This window comes from Chenopodium quinoa, unplaced genomic scaffold (genome assembly GCF_001683475.1).
Source record: "Chenopodium quinoa cultivar QQ74 unplaced genomic scaffold, ASM168347v1, whole genome shotgun sequence".
Classification (NCBI taxonomy): Eukaryota; Viridiplantae; Streptophyta; class Magnoliopsida; order Caryophyllales; family Amaranthaceae; genus Chenopodium; species Chenopodium quinoa.
The window spans coordinates 5,534,019-5,553,089 of record NW_018744367.1 but is presented as its reverse complement, the minus strand read 5'-3'; the positions used below and the strand labels follow the sequence as shown (position 1 = coordinate 5,553,089).

At 35.9% G+C, this 19,071-nt stretch overlaps 1 protein-coding gene across 1 annotated transcript; it reads left to right on the top strand.

The window, feature by feature from the left end:
- Positions 1–330: 330 nt before the first annotated feature.
- LOC110696599 (uncharacterized protein At4g19900-like) lies at positions 331–18,743 on the top strand. The gene is made up of 6 exons (XM_021873941.1): positions 331–1,131; positions 4,027–4,934; positions 6,368–6,517; positions 10,455–10,589; positions 15,851–16,045; positions 18,502–18,743. The coding sequence occupies exons 1-6, from the start codon at positions 859–861 to the stop codon at positions 18,686–18,688; spliced, it is 1,848 nt and encodes a 615-aa protein (XP_021729633.1). The 5' UTR covers positions 331–858; the 3' UTR covers positions 18,689–18,743.
- The last annotated feature ends 328 nt before the right edge of the window (positions 18,744–19,071 follow it).

Here is a 19,071-nt window from a genome sequence, read left to right as displayed (position 1 = left end):
AGCAATACAATAATTCGTATGGCTTAGGTCGATGATCAGTAATATCCAAGAAGATTTCATAGTGAACGTAATAACCAAAAATCCAACCATCATCATTGAAGACAATACATTATGCATTTCTAAGTAACTGAAGAATATATAAGGGAGATAGAACAAGACATCTATCCCCAAAACTATTCTTCACACATGATCTGCAAAAGGAAAATAAAATAAATGTCTAGCAAATTCAGTCTTGTGATAATCTTGTCTGTTCACCAAATCCCTTCCTCTGATAAAATTTGAGCAATTAGTTCACAAAACCAGAATGCACCATCTTCATGAACTACGTTGAAACCAGGGGGAGTATTATATGCACGCCAATCTTTTTCCTTCGATCATGTTTTTATCCCACTAGGTTGTTTTTACAAGGTTTTTAACGAGGCAATATACCAATACATATAATATAATATTGTTTTATTCTTTTTTTTTTTTTTTTTTCTCTAGCTATGGTTTTTATCTCGTAGGATTTTATCTAGCAAGGTTTTTAATGAGACAACTCATAGAATTTTACCTAACAAGGTTTTTAATGAGGCCACCCATAACCCATTTCATCTTAACAGTTAAGGGGTATTGAAGAGCATGCCACTATAATTTCACCCCATGTTCTTTCACTTTCTCATTACGGATTAGAACTTTTTATCGGTAAAAGATTTTTAACAAAAATAAATTTTTTTTAGATCATCGGCTGGCCTAAAAGCTGGTTTATTTACCGAATTGCAATGTAACAAAAATATCAGTGTTAAGATTACAATTTCCCCTTCGATCACTATAATTTTAAAGTGAAAGATCAAAGATGTTGCAGATACAACCCAGACGACGATGAACACATACTCCATAATAGCGGCAACATTGCTGCTGCTTCTCTTATCACTTCATACAACTTCATCCCACATTGTTCACTCAGATGAGATCCAAGAGATTGACCATGATCGATCTATCATTTCTTCTTCTTCTTCCGGTTATTATTTCGATCATGCTTCTTCTGTTGTTCGTCGATCGTTAGACCCACGATCCGTTGATGATATTAATCGGTGGGGCGATTCTGCGAGGCCATTTGATGGTGGGTTGGCTTATGATACTCAGGGAACCATGGTTAGTTCTCTATCAATTTATTGATTAATTTATTTAATTGTCCGAATGATTTCTTTGTCATTTGTTGAATTTATCAATCTAGGTAAACATTAAGAAATTGGGTTTTTCAATTGTTTGTTTGTGTATTTGTATTGATTGTGGCTTTGCTTATGATACTCATGCAAGCATGGTTAGTTCTGTATTAAATAATTAAATAATTAATTTATTTATTTATATGTGTGATTTTATTATAATTTGTTGAATTTATCAATCAATCTAGCTAAAAATTAAGAAATTAGGGCTATTCAATTGTTTGGTTGTGTATTTGTGTTGAAGGTAAAAGGTCTATAACTTGGAAATTTCACATAATTATCCAATTTGACTTGATCAATTATCTTTTGTCATATTTCTGAATTCTCGAAAGTCAAAATGACTATTTGTCAAGCATGTGTGGCTGTGTGAGAGCAATGGAAGAATTTTTAGGTTTAATGTAGAAATTTGTGAAATCAAAGGTGGGATTTTGAAGAGAATTTTTGTTAGGCAGGGTGGTCATCTTTGTTTTCCATCATCTGGGTGCTTTGGTTGGAGAAAACTGGCGAAATTTTCGGTAGTAGGGAGTCTTATTGGGTTATTTTCATGGAAGTGAGTCAACTCATAGACTATGGATAAGGGTGCAAAGTGTGTTCATTATGCGCCAAAAGAATAGAAATTAAATGTAAAAGAACTTGCCATTGTGATAAAAGAATGAGCTTGTGTACATGAGCTGATTTTCGGAAGTATTCATGAGCTGATGTACTGTGAGGTTAGAGGATTCTGAATGTTCTTCCTTGGCTTTGGTTTCCAGTGGACTCGGGCCTTCTCTTGTATCTTATCTTTGCTGTAAATTGATATTGGTTTGTGTAATAAGAAAACGTTCATCCTCATAGACAAGGGAATATGGATTTGAATGGAAATTTGAGCCTAAAGCAAACTAGAACTAGCTCAATCTAGCATAGAGCAAGGCCTATACGACAAACCTTTCAATGATTGTCACTTAGTATTACCTATGCTACTTGAATTGTGTATTGATTGTATCGGTCCTAGTATAAGAGATTGATATGGTGATTTGAAAACTAGTTATAAGCATGGGGCCATTGTCACGATTTTGGTTAAGAGGAAAATTTATGATAAGAATATGTGATACAAATAAGTTTAGTATATGAAGAGATGACAAAAATATGTGATATATGCTCACAAATGAGCTTAAGTTTATAGTTTTGAAGAGAAATAGAAAACAAAGTCAACTTGATGATTGTCTTTGTGCATTTGTTATCTAAAAAGCATCCAAATAAATTAAAAATGTATTTTACTAAGGCCTCGTTCACTTTGCCTTATTTCTGTTGAAATTATTTTTACTGAACTGAAATTAATTTTGCCGAACTTAAATATTTTGGGAAATTCGACATGGTGGCCTCCGGGATTCATTTTTTCTATGTGGAAGACAAACTTTTTTCCAAGTCTCTTAAGTGGCACCCAAGTTTTGAAAAATTAAGCATAGTGCCTATTTTTAGGTTTATGGCTAACTTTTTTAGTTTTTGGTTAACCATAATTAATTAAAAAAAAAATTAAAAAAAAACCACCTGCCGTGCCACCACCACCTCGCCGGAACCCTAACCCTAACCCCACAGCCCAACCGCCACCCAAACCTCTCCCACCCCCTCGCGCCGGCTTGGTCGACCAGCCAGCCCATCCCTTTCCCTTCACTTCTAATTTATTGTTTATAAAATAACTTGGTGAGCCATGTGTAGAGTGGGTGCTCCGCTCTTCTCCTCTTCAATTCTTCCTTCACTTCTAAGGACTTTGGGCTTCAAGCGATGTTCCTTGATCACGATGATGATGTTCCCTAGCATCCTAAGACAAGGACTAATATTAACTCGTTAGCAAAAGGGAAGGGGATCAAAATAAGAGGGAAAATAGGCATAAAACATCTAAAATCATGAAATTCTAACTAAAGTACTACAAAGTGAAGAGAGTAAAGAGAAAAGGCCAAAACTACAAGAAAAGGGGACGATAATGCTAGATAAAGGACTATATTACAGGGTTAATGTATTATATAAGTGGCCTAAAAGACCACTTATATGAGGGACATAGGGAGATGGATATAAGAAGAGGGAGAGTCATGGAGGATCCAGGATTATAAGTTTAGGGGGTCATAACTAATATGGAGTCACATTAAAACACAAACTGACCAACTAAATTGAGCTTAATCATCAAATTAGTTAATTATTGCATACTGAGTCGATCCTCTTTTGAGATAGAAGCATCACACAAATTTGATATGAGAATTTGAGTTTGACATTGACAAATCTAATACTATTTATATTGTAATTCATTAAAATCTTTATCATTTTATGTTTAGTGTTTGTTTTACAAATTAAGGGGATAGGGAGGGAGATAGAGGGGAAGAGAGCACCTTTTTTTTTTTTTTTTTTTTTTTTTTTTTAACTAAACATAGAATAACTTTGATATGTATTTTTATGATGTTTTCTTAATGTTGAAATTATACCCCCACCACCTCACCTTGTTCCATATTGATAATAATAGAAAAAAATTACAAAGTAATAGCTAAAAGCTAATTATTTTTACTATGTTTCCTATTTTGTTTGAAAGTATAGAATGCAATTTAAATCAGTGGCAAAATCTTCTTGCAGCCTTTTAGGGTTAGCTGAATATTTTGTGATTAATCTGTATTGTTTTAAATTATAATTCGTCTAACAAACTTGGTAATGGATCATATGTTTTATTTAGCATTTACTTTTATTCTTATTTTTTGTTGCGTTGCCCCCTTAAATTGCTGTCCATGTCATTTTTATATATTTTACTTCTTTTGTTTTTGTTTTTGTTTTGTTGATTAGAAGGAAATCATTGTTTGACTAGGTTGCATTTGGTTCAGATGATGTGCCTGTGGATGAGGAGTTAAGAAGGAAGTTGATAAAAGCAAATGGCATTGAAGATGCTCTTTTGTTAAAACTAGGATCCAACTTTTCGCCCCTGAGGGATGGTTGGGGAGGCTGGTTTGATGCAAAGAGTGACTTTTTGAGGAAAGATAAGATGTTTAAGTCCAAATTGGAAGTGTTAAATACAATGAGCCATCCACTTCTTCAGGATCCAGATGGGTTTGGAGTTACTGGACTTACAAGAGGAGATAAGATTGTGAAAAAAGGGTTGTTTCAGCAGATGAAGAAAGCTCCCATACTTATAAAGAAGTCCTTTGGGTTTTCAGATGTTAGGTCCGATGAGGCTATTGACCATCAGGCCAAGGAACGTGGTGGTATGAATCGTAAAAGTTTGGACAGAGGTATTGAAGGAGAGAGATTTGGTTTTGATAAAAATCTTGAAGTAAAGAAAAATGAGTTTAGAACTCTGGGTGATAATAAAATTGGGTTAGGTGATCATGCTATGAAAGGAGTATATGACCGATCCTTGAGAAAAAATGCAGAAGATTATGATTCTTCATTGGGTAAAGATGGTGAAGGAGAAGCCCAAAAGGTTGCAACACTGAACGAGATTGAGTCTTCAGGCTCCATGTTTTCTGGTGGAAGAAGATGGGGATATTTCCCCGGACTGCATCCGAATCTATCCTTTTCAAATTTTATGAATTCCTATTTCAGAAAATATAAGTGTTCTATCAGGGTGTTTATGGTGTGGAATTCGCCCCCTTGGATGTATACCGTAAGACACCAGAGAGGCCTTGAAAGTGTGCTTTTTCACCATCCAGATGCCTGTATTGTTGTATTTTCAGAGACAATTGAACTTGATTTCTTCAAAGAGTTTCTGAAAGATGGGTATGTTTACGGAGTATCATTCTATTTTTTTCCCCCATGAAGTGTATTGAGTTATAGTACCGGAAAAGGACAAACTTATAACAATATTATGACAAATAATAAATGATTATAATTAATTCTACTGAACTTGATTAACCCAAGCACATGGCTAGAAACCTTTTGGTCTATCCTCACCCTTTTTCTCTTCTCATATGTATGGAACATCTTTGATCAAACATTTTTCCTGATTTTGGTTTTTCCCAAATATGAGCATCTTGTTTGATATGCTGTGTAAATTCTGCTATTGGGATTCACCACAAAAATGCACGAGTGGTATAATACAACATCCTAAAAAATTCAAAAGTATTACCTTAATTTTTCTGAAAAAATCTACCCCTTATTACATGAAAATAAAGCTATTTGTTGTTTTAGAATATACCTTCGTAAAGTTGATTTTTGATAACAGACTACATAGTGATAAAATTTCATGGTTGAAATTAGCAAACTTTGTTCCTTTAATGTTAAATGTGTCTTGATATCCTGAAAATTTCTATGCTAAACTTTTTTTTATTTTTTTTTGAATAATAATTGGAAGAAATCACTATGGTATTGTACATAAATGGCCATCCTTTGCTTCAAAAAAAAAAAAAAAAAAAAATTAAAAAAAACTAAATAAAAAAAATAAAAATAAATGACCATCCTTTGGATGAATGGGTTTCATCTAGACCTATCAATTTCTAACCCGATTCGATCTAATTCCAAATCTGAGTTAATGAGAAAAAACCTAAACCTGTCCCGACCCAAACTGAAATCGACCCAATTTGACCCATTGATCATATTTCGTAATTATCCAAACAATCCAAACCACTCAACCCAAATGACTCGAAATTTGACCCGAACCCGACCCGTTGACTAGAATTGACAGGTCTATGAAAGGGATTTGAAAGGATCTTCTAAAGAGATTTGGTTGCTTGGTTGGTACTCTATGTGGTATTGAGCTTTCCTAGCTTCTGTTTATGTTTATAACTGGTTTGATGATATCCAATGGGATTGTCACTCTATTTTCTTTCATTAGTACTTTCAAACGACTTTCTATGTTGATCCACCTTTCTTTTATCTCTTTGTTATACTAATTAATAATTCTTTGTATTCCAATAAAAGTATTGTTTTCAAGTCCTTGTCCTCTATATATTCTCTTGGCACATCTTAAAATTAGCTTGTTTTAAATCAAGGTTTGAAGGCGAGAACACTCCATAAAAACCTCCAACCTTTCTCCTTAGTCGACAACCTTGTAATGCGTATTCAGTATGGTATTGTTGGTCCATACTTGATCTTGGTTGGTGTCTTAAATTACTTCTTTCATGTTTTTACGATATAATTTTGAGTATTATTGTTTTCCATCTGTTTATTATTGTTAATTGTTTGACTAATTAATTTCTTTTTTTTTTAAGTAGTTTCAAAATCGCGGTTACTATGCCAAACTTGGAAGAACTTCTGAAAGATACACCTACAAGCATATTTGCTTCTGTCTGGCATGAATGGAGGACTACACGATTTTATTCTACTCATTATAGTGAACTCATTCGACTTGCTGCACTATACAAGTAAGCTATATTAATTTAATGTTTTTTCTTTATTATCTTTTTTTAAGAAAAAATTTGATTCATGTTACTCATGATAGAGCTGCAGTCATTTTGTTTATAGAGAAGCTTGTTCTTAAAATAGTCCTGGTGTAATGGAAATTAGTGTTATGGCTGTGATGTGATGATGGTACGAAAGTCGCTCGTCTAGCTAAAATAACCAAATTCTAATCCCCTGAAGATGTAGTAGTGAAAGCTAAGGTTAGTCTCGCTCAAAATTAGATTTATCAAATTAAATCTTATGTCAGTTAGAAATTATATTACTTAATAATAAAGCTAAGAAACTGAATAATCTATTGGAATAAGGATCGGAGAAGTATTATAGCATTGCAATATCAATTGATCCTCGCACTAAACATATAATGCTTACACCTTAATGTTACCCAATGAACATAAACTAGTATTCAAAATTTCCGTTACTTGCAATGAACCTACTAACCTCTTGGGATATCGCCTACCTAACTATTAATCTAAAACAAGCTCTTTAGACTTAGCAACATTAACTATTAGGAAGTAGTTAACTTAAGCCACAATCTCACAAGTTCAGATTGTGCAACTTAAGGGTTTAATTATTAGAAAGTAGTTTGAGGGGTTTGTTTTCGCCCTTCCTAGGAGGTAGGAAATATAATTATGATGCTAGCTGATGGATTTGTGTTTGGAGTTTGGGTCTGTATGTTTTTCTCTCCTTTTGGCAATAAAATTTAATTAATTTGTCAAAAAAAAAAAAAAAAAATCTCTAGTATATGGACAAGTTAATCATTTATGTAACACTTAATCCCTACCAAGGAAATCAACAAGGACAATTACATATTACTAGTCAATACCCTAGCAGTTGCAGAATAAAGAATCTATGAGAGTATAATTATACTACATATGATGAAATCTATGAATAAAAATAAGTGCAAAATGCTAAAGGTCACAAATTGGGACAAAGTTGTCTCAATATGATGTGTCAGATGACATGGCTAGCTAGAGTAAAGATGTTTATGGAGGGCCCCAAAGGACTTAAACCTCATACTTTCATAGGGTATGGTATTGTCATATTTAAAGCCACAAGTAAATAAAAGGGATTGTATGTGACTGAATTATCCTTGAACATGAGGAAAGGAGTTAGGACTGATTTTCGGGTAGAACAATGGCAAGGAAACATCTAATCTTCACTGTTAGTTTGCATCATTCTCACCTTTCTAACTTACATACTGTCTAATTTTTGGATTCCTTTTTTGTTTTTTACATGGTATTTCCTCTAAAGGAAACCATAGTATAAAGCGGGAAATATTACAATTGCTGGTTGTGTTGGTCGACTTGTTGTTTTGTGAGTTACTTAGATAGAGAGTCTGTGTGGAAGTCTTTGGCAAATTTCCGTCCTATAAAACTTTTTATACTGCCTTTATATCCTTTAACAATGGTAGTCTAGTGTCTTATTTGAATGTTAGAGGTCTCACAAAAGGGGAAAGGTTTAAATGGTTGGTTGTTCTAAGAATCTTAGCAATTACGACAAACTGCATATTTAGTGGTCAAATGTGTGCTTTTGAATGGTTTGACCCGATGACTGTTTGAGTTTTGTTGGGTGCAATGGATGTTCTGGTGGTGTATTGACTCATGTACAAGATCCTTGCCCTCTCTTGGAAGTAGAAAATAGTTGAAATTTTCTTTGCTGGTTTGATTTTCAATATCGTTTAGGTGATAATAAGAGTAGGCCTTTTTGGCTTCTCTTTTGTGACAATCTGGTGGATCTTTCATGGATTGTTGTAAGATGGTGTAATATTTGAGTGATTTCTTGAGACTGTAGCTCCTCTTGATATACGCTTGTTGTCGGAAGGGTAATCTTGCCTATTAGAAGTAAAGGATTCTTAAGCCAAGATAAAATCCAAGCAATCTCTTGAAAAGCTTGCTTTTCCAAACCAATTTTATTCTACTCCTATCCCTTTATCAAGTGTTGTTTTCCTACTTGGGTGTCCTAAAATATATTTCTATTTTTGTTTCATGTATAATTACCTTTATACCCTCACTTTATGCCTTTTAACATATTAAACTTCCCTAAATACCCTTCAAAATTGGTGTGTGCCCACATTTACATCACATATGATTTTTCATTATTGTCTCCACTAAAAAACAACAAAATGTTGTACTCTTTATAAGTATTCCCCACTTATTTCACACATGTTTTTTATACTTCTTTCATTTGCATTAAAACCAATGAAATATGAGAAACGAGCCTTTAATAATGGGACGGAGGCAGTACCTATTTGCACACCTGAGATCAAGGTTTTGAAGATTTGGAAAGAAGAGATAAACACAATTGATTATCATGTAAAGAATGGGGATCACATATTCAGAGGTGTTCTTCCAAGTTTTATTTTTTCCATCTTGCTCAAATCATATCCTAAGGAATTAAGAAACCTTTGAATAGCTAGGATTCATTCATTACTCTAATAAAATGCTAGAAACAAAACATTAAAGGGGTGTTTGGTTCACACGCGGTAAATGAAAGTAATAGGGATTTATATAATATGTTGTTTGGATCACATTGTTATCTTTTGACTCTTCTCACTCATGCTCCACCACTTCCTCCACCACCACCCTTATGGTTTATTGCCACCCCCTCCATGTTGTTGCCACCCCCTTCCATGTCGTCATTGTTGTCCCTCTCCACGTTGCCATGCCACCCTCTTCCACGCCGTCGTCCCTTCACATTGCCGTTGTCATCTTTGATCGCCACTTGCTGTTTAACCACCTTTTATGATCATATTTCAACATAAGTTTTCACGGTCGAATTTGACCATCAAAAGCCGTAATTGTAGAGAAATCAAATGTCGTTTTTCTATTGATATTTTTTTTTTCCCAAAAGTTATAGGTTTGAATTTTTGAGTGGTTGGTGTTTAGTGTGGTAAGGCTATTTTCAGGTTGGTTGGGGGGTTTTCTCAGGTTGGTGAGGGTGAATTCGGGCTAGGTGATGGTGATTTCGGGCTAGATGATGGTGGTTTGGGGTTAAGAGATCGTAGTTTCAAGGTGGGTAATGAAAGGTACTTTTTATATATTAAATTTTTATTCTAAGGGAATAGTTGACAAAGAGATTATTGCAAATTAAGTTTTCTGAAACTAAGATGTTTCGTGGAAAAGGGCTCATTTAGACCAAATTTAAAATAACCCTAATATGTGTGTACATTTTGAGAAGGATTAAGGCTTTCTTTAGTTGTGCTACAAGGAGAAATATTGAATAAGAAAAGATTTGGGTAAATTCAACTTTAATTAAAGGCACAAACACTTAGTAAACAAGTATAAGTAAAAAAAAAAAAAGATTTAAAATTTACAAATTTAGTTCCTCTTTAAAAAAATTGGTATAAAATAAAATGACAAACAACTGATGAGACAGGTGATGCTGTTGGTGCACCATGGCCATAATTGGTTTTGAAGAAGTGTCGAATATAGGTGTGTGACTCTAATTTGGGGATATGGGTTGCTGGTCATGGCAATATTATACATAAATTTCTAGTCTTATCAATGTTGATCACTTTCTCATTTGCAACAACTTCAGCTTCAGATCTAGAGTGTTAATTTGCTAATTTTCCTTGGTAACCTATACATTCCCACTGTTTTGCGTGGTTATTCTTATTCATAAAAAAGTAGGATTGTAAGAGTGTAAGAAAACTCAATTTACATGAGAAAATAATGTCTTAACATCATTCAATAACTAGTTTGTAAGCTTTTGGGAATTATGAAGATTTGCATTTGGTAGCTCATATTGTTATTTGTTGGCAAATTGATATTCTGCTGATTCAATGTTGATATTCAAGATTATGGAAAGAGAGACGTGGCAAGATCGTTGTCTTTTCTAATCCAAGTCTTGTTGGCTTCACATGCATGTGTATTCAGCTTTACATGTCTCTCTGGCTTACAGGTATGGGGGCATATATCTGGATTGTGACATTGTAGTACTTAAGCCAATATATGGGTTTAGGAATTCAGTTGGAATGGAGGAACTGGTTCCTGGGAGTCCTCTGAATGGTGCTGTCATGGCTTTTACTAAGCACAGGTATTATAATTGATTTACGATGTCACATATTGTTTGCGATCGAAAGGGAACTGTAGATTTAGTTCTTTGTTGGTGTTTGTTTGATCAAATTATTTATCACTAGGAATCATATTACTTGCATTTCATGTTACAAGGCATCCAAGTTTCTTAATTAAGGACAAACTCGAACATTTTATTTAATGGCAACATATTACTTGGAAAAATAAGAGCATGAAACTATTTTTTTTAAATGACCTACTGTATGTTATTTTATGTGCATACATTAATTGGAATTGGTAATCTAAGACACAAAATTTAACATTGAAATGTGCAGGAACTTTGTGTTATGAATGGAGAGAGTTGTATATAACGCCTTAAGCTGTGCTTACAGGTCTATTTGTTGTAATCTCATTCCAAAGAATTATAAATCTGTGCATTATCAATCAGCATAAATAAAAAACACTGCTACAAGCTTTGTATCTGTATTCTCAGTGCAAGATTTTCAATGAAGCAATAAAGAAAATAGGAGAAAGCTTGGATATTTGATTGATGAAAGTGGAAGCTAACGGCTACAAGATGATATGCTTAGGGCTACAATTTTACTAGAGAGAAATACACTACTTCTACACTACTATCTTCTCACAAATCACATAACATCTACTGTTCTATTGCTGATGATTTATACACCAAGCAGCCTCCATTACAAAAGTACCCTAATAATTAATAATATTTGTCATGTACTGCTGTGGTGGCCTTCAGAATCTCAGAGCAGTCACCACAATCCCTAGTGGTGCATTAATCGATTTTGTCCTGTTCCTTGCATGTTTGTCGTTGTCTGATCTTGTTCTCTGCTTTTTCCCTGCTGATGTTTCTTCCTCCTCTCATAGACCCGTATCACATGTGGTGGGTTAACCCGGTTCATTGCATCACCCCCCTCCCTCAAGGTGGAAGTGAGGGAAACGTTGATTGATTGCTTCAAACTCCTCCTAGGTTGCCTCAAATTCCGGTAACTCGTGCCATTTAATCAAGACCTCAGTGCTGATCTTTCCACCTTCCTCCTTCTGTTGTACCTTCATGTTATGGACTGGTTTGCTAGCCAAAGTCAACCTGGTCAAACACCTTTAGTGGTGTATTCGAGGCGTGGAAAGAGCAAGAACATGGGTCGGCACCAACATGAGCATAGTCAACAACAATAGTAGCAACCAAGGATGCATTTCTACACTAGAAGACAAATCTAATTAAGAAGCAATTAAAGAACACAAGCAACAAGCCTCAGTCATGTCTAAGTTTGGTTTTGCCAAATTAGCTAAGTATCACATGTATTCCTTAGAAGCTTTGAGTATAAGTAGAGTAGTAATGTTATTAGTTAAGGCATCCAGAAAAATTGAGCAGAAACCTTTGAGAGTAGTAGCCTAAAGCTACCATGAGATTGATAGCCTCAAGCTATTAGTTATCCTTGTAATCCTTGTTATCCTTCCAATTAATCAATCAAACTACTCAAGCTTCCTTAAATTGTGTTTAATTAGCGTAATTACGTTATGAAAAATCCGGTACATTACAACTTGGTATCAGATACGGACATGGTGTCCAACACCACGCAACGGCTCAACGCGTTGGAGGCAAGGCTGACGGGGTTGGAAAATCAAATTTTCGCTGTCGAGAACCAGCTTTCTGCCATTGAAGGGAAGCTGAATTCCCGGGAGCAGAAGCAGTAAAGGCGGCCATGGAGGTGGAGCGAAAGAGAATCTTGAAGGAATTCCGACCGGCAAACATGGGCACCCTTCATGAGCAGCGGTTGGCCACTACTCAGACCACCACGGTCAAGGAGTACCGTCGGCGGTTCATCGACTTAGCTGCCCCTTTGGAAGATATTTCAGAGTCATTGATGTTAGGTCAGTTTATTGTTCTGAAAGAGGATATAAGGGTGGAGGTGAGGTTAGGTTGTTAGATCCGTACAATTTGGAACAGGCCATGAGCCTGGCGGTCGGGTCGAAGAGAGGAACCGAATCAGGCAATTCAGAAGAAACGGGTCTGGGCTAAATCGAAGTGGGCCAGCTTTGAATATTGTTGGATCCACAATTTCTACCCAAAAAGGTGGGAGTGTTGGACTTATACAAATGCTTGGAGTTCCACCCAGCCCAACTCTAGCAGCCCAAGCAAAGTATTGCCCAAAGCTCCAGAATCACAAGGGCCCATCAATGTTGGCAAAGGGAACCCAACTTCATCTTGCAGGAGCGTGGGGGAAACTACAAGGCTAACGGAAGCCGAGCTTCAAGAAAAACGAGCTAAGGGCTTATGTTTCCGATGTGATGAACGGTGGGGAGTGGGGCATCGTTGCAAGAGGAAGGAGTTTGAGTGTGTTGATTGCAGCGGGGGGTGATGGAGATGAGGAGGACAAGGGGGACGAGCTTGAGGGAGTGAGGGAAGAGATAGACACCGGTAGGGGTATCTCTATGCGGTGGTCGGGTTGTCGGCCCGTGAACAACGAAATTGAGAGGGGAAGTTCGAGGAAAAAGGGTAGTGGTGATGGTGGATCCCGGTGCTACTCACAATTTTATCTCCACCATGGTGGTGAGGGAAGCTAGAGTACCTTGTAACGGAAGGAGGTGAGTTTGGGGTGTCACTTGGAAATGGAGATACGGTAAAAGGGAAGGGGGTGTGTCAAGGAGTAAAAGTGAAATTAGATGGAGGAGTAACACTTCAGGGTGATTTCCCTACCCCTCGGGCTCGGTAATGCGGATGTAATACTTGGTGTTCAATGGTTGGAGAAGTTAGGAGCGGTTACTACAAATTGGAGAACCCACGAGATGCGGTTTGAGGTGACGGGAACCCAAGTCATACTCAAAGGGGACCCCTCAGAAAAAAGCCCAAGTGTCACTCAAGTCCATGATTAGGACTTTAAGCAAGCAAAAGAGTGGTGTTCTGGTGGAAATCAATCAAGTAGAAAATGAAGGTGGGCTTGTAGAAGTGGGCCAACCACCAGAATTTTTGAAGGGCCTTTTGGAGGAATATGAAGTTGTGTTTCACATGCTGCAAGGATTGCCACCGAAGAGAGGTCATGAGCATTCCATAGTGCTTAAAGAGGGTAGTAACCCCATTAGCGTGAGACCATATCGGTATGCTCATGCTTAAAAGGACGAGATAGAGAAGTTAATTCAGGAAATGTTAGAGGTCGGGATCATTAAGCCCTCGGTGAGCCCGTTCTCTAGTCCCGTCAAAGACGGTTCTTGGTGGTTTTGTGCGGACTACAACGCTCTCTCCCCCCTTTGAGTCGCTCCTCGACGGCGTCTACCCGTTGCGTGAGAGTGGTCACCATGATCGATCCTCTGATACCAAGTTACTATAGACCAGGATTCTCAGTGCAAGATTTTCAATGAAGCAATAAAGAAAATAGGAGAAAGCTTGGATATTTGATTGATGAAAGTGGAAGCTAACGGCTACAAGATGATATGCTTAGGGCTACAATTTTACTAGAGAGAAATACACTACTTTTACACTACAATCTTCTCACAAATCACATAACACCTACAGTTCTATTGCTGATGATTTATATACCAAGCAGCCTCCATTACAAAAGTACCCTAATAATTAATAATATTTGTCATGTACTGCTGTGGTGGCCTTCAGAATTTCAGAGCAGTCACCACACTCCCTAGTGGTGCATTAAACGATCTTGTCCTGTTCCTTGCTTGTATATTGTTGGCTGATCTTGTTCTCTGCTTTTGCCCTGCTAATGTTTCTTCCTCCTCTCATAGACCCGTATCACCCCCCCCCCCTCTTCTTTCGCTTCGTTCTTTTTATTTTAGGTTTATTTTTACGTTAGCATAAGCTTTGCTGCTCTAGACTCTTATTTCAACTATTGAAGGAAGAGACATATTGGACCTTGAGGATGATCTTACAGCTTACTTTAGATAAAATACATAGACGTGTTTTGATTTTTTCAGTCTTCAGTATATGAGTACTTTCTTATGTGAGTTTGGTTTCCATGTATGTTAGGAAAGGTAACAATCTATAGATACTTTTGATTGATTATTAGCTTTTTTCAAATAAAAAAAAAATAGAGAGAGAGATAACTAGTTTGTCAGTATATGATAGCAGAATGACATGTAATTTTCATCTGCATTTTTCTCTGCTTGATGTGTGCCTCGTTCTCCTCTTCTTCTTCATCTGCTCTCAAGCTAAAGCTCCCTTAATTCTCCTGCTCAAGTATTTACTTTTTTTTTTTATGTCTCAATCTCTCTCACTTAAATTTTTGGTAAGACCTATCTGGAGACAACAGACATATTACAGCAATGCTGTTGGGACAACTAACTCCAGTACACCACTCAATTGATTGTTCGCAGATTTCTTATTTATAGTGTCAGTATACAGAAAAGTGTATAAGTGCTAATAAGGATATCATTCCTTTGTTAAAGACAAAAAACATAATATTGAAATGGAAGGTCTTAGGAGAAAAAGTTGGGCGTGACTTGTATAATGTAAATATCAGTAACAAGCCACTATTAAAATTTTTGAAGCAACATAAACAAAGACCAGTTATGGCTAACTTTCAATTTTTTGTGTACTGTGATGCTTTAAGATGCAGCAATCTATGGTCATCTTTAATTACAATGTCCCTATTTTAGCAGATGTGTTGAAACCTTTCGATCTCTCTCTGATTAGTTATTACCTCCTCATCTTTTGATAGTGAGGATAAGGATGTATCATTTGTGCTTTCGTCTACAGTATACAGCTGAAAGTAATTGGTGAATCCTCCATAGTTTTGGTCATCCTTTTACATTATACCAAGACATAGAGTGGGGTTTTGTTTATAAATTTTACCTGCGGCTTTGATGATTGGTCATCATAGGGCATGAATTGGAATAATAATATCGAGGGCGTATATGTGGAATCGAGATTGGTGGTGGTGGTGGTAGAGTTAAAAAGTATTGATGGTGCAAGAGAGGAGGGATAGAGGTATTATTGCCATCATTTCATCTTCCTAGGGATCATCACCCCCAACATTATGTTAATAATTCAATTTCTTTATACAACATTGCATTATACATAAACGGGTTAATATCCATGTGAGACCAAATATCTTTTGTGTGCATTTGCAGACATGATGCTCTTGCCTTGTCTTCATGGCTGTATTGCCTAACATACATGATTATTGTTTTGGACTTAGAGCAATCACCTATTTCTTCTTTACTTGTGTTTGGAATACACCTCCACCCTCCCCCCCCCCCCCCTCTCTCTCTCCAAATTTCTTCGTTTAATCCTGTATCTTGTTTGCTATGCAGTTTATTTATCAGGCAATGCATGTTGGAGTTCTTTTCCTCATATGATGACACCTTGTTGAGATGGAATGGTGCTGATTTATTAACTAGAGTGGCTGGAAAATTCTCTCTCAAAGCAGATAATTTGAAGAAAAAGCAGATGCTGCAAGTGCAGTTAGCATCGAACTTCTTTCCTATTAGTTCACATGATATTCAGAGGTATATCACAAAATTAATCTTCTCTAAATAGCCGTTTTATTTCTCACTCTCAGGCAGGCCTACATGTAGAATTCGTACCTGATTTTCATGTATACAAACCTGAATTTTTTTTTTTTTTTTTTTTTTTTTTTTTTTTTTTTTTTTTTTTTTTCTTTCCCATATACACAATGATAAGTATTACGAGTATGTTATAGGTACTCCTCTCAAGACCTAACCCTAGCTTATACAATTAATTAATTAATATAAAGGAAAATTTGATTTAAATAATCCAACTTTTGCTCGATTTATTTTTAATAAATCGACCTTTTAATTATTCCACAATAATCCAAGCTATATACCTCATTCTTTTCTATTGGGCCAAAATGACCAATTTACCTGTCCTTTAGGTAATTTTTTTTTTTTTTTTTTTCAATTTAACAAAATTTAAATAAAGGAAAAGACAACCCCTTTCTCTCTCCTTCTCCCAGCCACCATCCTCAACCCCTACGCTACTTTGCATTCCCCTTCCCCGGTAGCCCCACCCACCCACCCACACCCCCTTCCCTGCAGCCCAGCCCCACTCCACTGGACCGATCCCTCCACCCTGAAATCCCACTTTGAAAGCCCAACCCAAAACCCATAGTTGTATCTCTGAATCGAACCCTGTCCCCACCCGCAACCACCTCCATCCTAAAACCCCCGTAAACCCCACCATCGGCGAGCCCCAACATTAGCTCAAATAGCCTGCATCTCCCTCACAGCAACCCCAACTTTCACCATCTCTCCTGCCTTTGCTTTCTTTCTTGGTCAAATTGATTTCTTCCACAATTGAATTCCATTTTTCTGGGATTGAATTCTTGGTTTCAATAACTATTACTTGCTTTTGCCTTGATTTGGGTTTCTTGGTAGCTTGCTAGTTTCAGGGGTTTAAGAGAGTTGAATGAGATGAGTAGAGGAAGGAGAGAATGGAGGGTGGGAGGAGAGAGAATATGGTTTCAAGGGAGGGTGGGAGGAGAGAGAATATGGTTTCAAGGGAGGGTGGCCGGAAAGAGAGGAGAAGTTGAAGGTGGTCGGGTTTAACGGAGGAAGGGGAAATTTTTTTCAATTTTTGTAAAGTAAAAAAAAAAAAAAATATTTAGACAAATCAAAACACAACACGTGGCAAGGTTACCTATTGTTGTAGGGTAGTAGAAAAAAATGGAGTATAAAGCTTGGATTATTGTGAAATTATCAAAAGGTCGGATTATTAAATATAAATCGGACAAAGGCTAGATTATTTAAATCAAATATTCCTAATATAAAAGTAATTATAGCTACGAAAGTCAGAAATAAAAGGTACGAGTTGTATGTCTCTGCCTTTCAACCTGTTCAGTAGTTCCTTTTGCTTCTTTGAAAGCATGATGGATCTTAAAGCATGATGTTTCTTATGACAATGTAGTAAATCACTGACACTAGCTTTATCAACTTATAATCTAAGCTAAGAAGCACACGCTAATCCATAATTAAGGAATGTCACAAATCTTGTATAAGACTCAAATTTTTTGTGCTCAAATCTTTAATGGTTATGTATTTCAGGTTGTGTAAGGAACTTGATGTGTAAAACAAACTTTCTTAAATTAAAAGCTAAGTCTCAAGATTCAAACACCAAGATTAGAACGATGGAGACAATGTTTGAACTTCTCTAATCCCACATGAACTAAAATGATTCTTATCAAACGGGATTCATCTCAAAGAATTATAAAATCACCTATTTGATAATTAAGATTTATGAAATTTTTTTATTGATGTAGGAAAGGTTTGTAAAGGGCTTAATAAAGAAGAACTCAATTTTCATATATTCCTTATAAGTTATTTATATCCTCAAACAAATTTGCTACTTATAAGGGAGCCACAAACAAAGAACGAACCCAAATGATGATTACTAAAGCTGAAGGCTTAAATATTAGTTTGGAAAACTTAATCATTAAGAAGATATTGGGCTATATATTTGCTTCGTTGTCCATGGATTTAACATCCCAGCTTGTAGTTAACATCGGCTGTGGTTTTCTATACAACCCAACGGTGGTAATATTGTGCCCATGGGAGATGGCTTAAAAGTTCTTGCTATGCTGGAAAGGAACCATGTGACTATGCCGGTGTCCTTGTCGTGGCTGCCAGCTGGACAGTTTTCACATTTTAACATATACGTAGTAATTATCATTAATTTGTTCCAAGTTTGTTCAGGCCATTCTTTGTGTTGTTTTAGGTTTGTCAAGCCATTCAAAATCACGAGGGATTGAATCAGATATATCTGATCATTGATTCTTTATATTTATCTTTAACATCCCATTTCATTACACACTTATGCAGCTATGCTATGCAAATATTTTTAGGATCTTGTTACTTCTACATCTTTACTTCGAATATAGATGATTATGTTTTGATTTTCTGCGGTGTTCTTTGTGTCATCTTTCTGAAACTACTTTTCTTCTTTACAGATACTTCATCACTCCAGTGACGGATGATGAAAACGCTCATCAGCATGCTCTGCTTAGAAAGATCCTCAATGAGTCATATACTTTTCATTTCTGGAACAGCTTAACTTCTGCTCTAGTTCCGGAACCATATAGTATGGTAGCAAAGATAATGAACAAGTTTTGTATACGCTGCTTGGATATGCTATGAAAATTCATTGCTCCAAGTTTTGAGCTTAATACAATTTTGAGCTTTAAACCTCAAATTTCATGTGCTCACAAAGAAAAATAATTGTCAAAAGAGATAACTTTACGCACATGTCGATGCACTAATTTGACTTTATTTTTACAAAAGTAAATATAAATGAAAATTAAAAAAAAAATAGTTATATAATGAAACTTTATATCAATATCATAAAATATGTTGTTATATAATACATCTTTCCTATATTTGGTAACTTTATACCCCATTTGTTTGTTTTTATTTTTATTTTTATTATTATTTTTTTTATTGCAACACTTTGACTAGCACGAAATTTATGTTGTTTAGTTGAATTTGTAAAAATATTGTGCAACTATTTGGGGAAATAGCAA

What these genes read in the sequence shown, in the direction of transcription:
- LOC110696599 (XM_021873941.1), top strand. Translation starts at nt 859, where the DNA reads ATGAACACATACTCCATAATAGCGGCAACATTGCTGCTGCTTCTCTTA. An exon ending in ATGATACTCAGGGAACCATG is followed by an intron (nt 1,132 to 4,026) that starts GTTAGTTCTCTA and finishes TTGTTTGACTAG; the next exon opens with GTTGCATTTGGTTCAGATGA. An exon ending in CGACTTGCTGCACTATACAA is followed by an intron (nt 6,518 to 10,454) that starts GTAAGCTATATT and finishes TCTGGCTTACAG; the next exon opens with GTATGGGGGCATATATCTGG.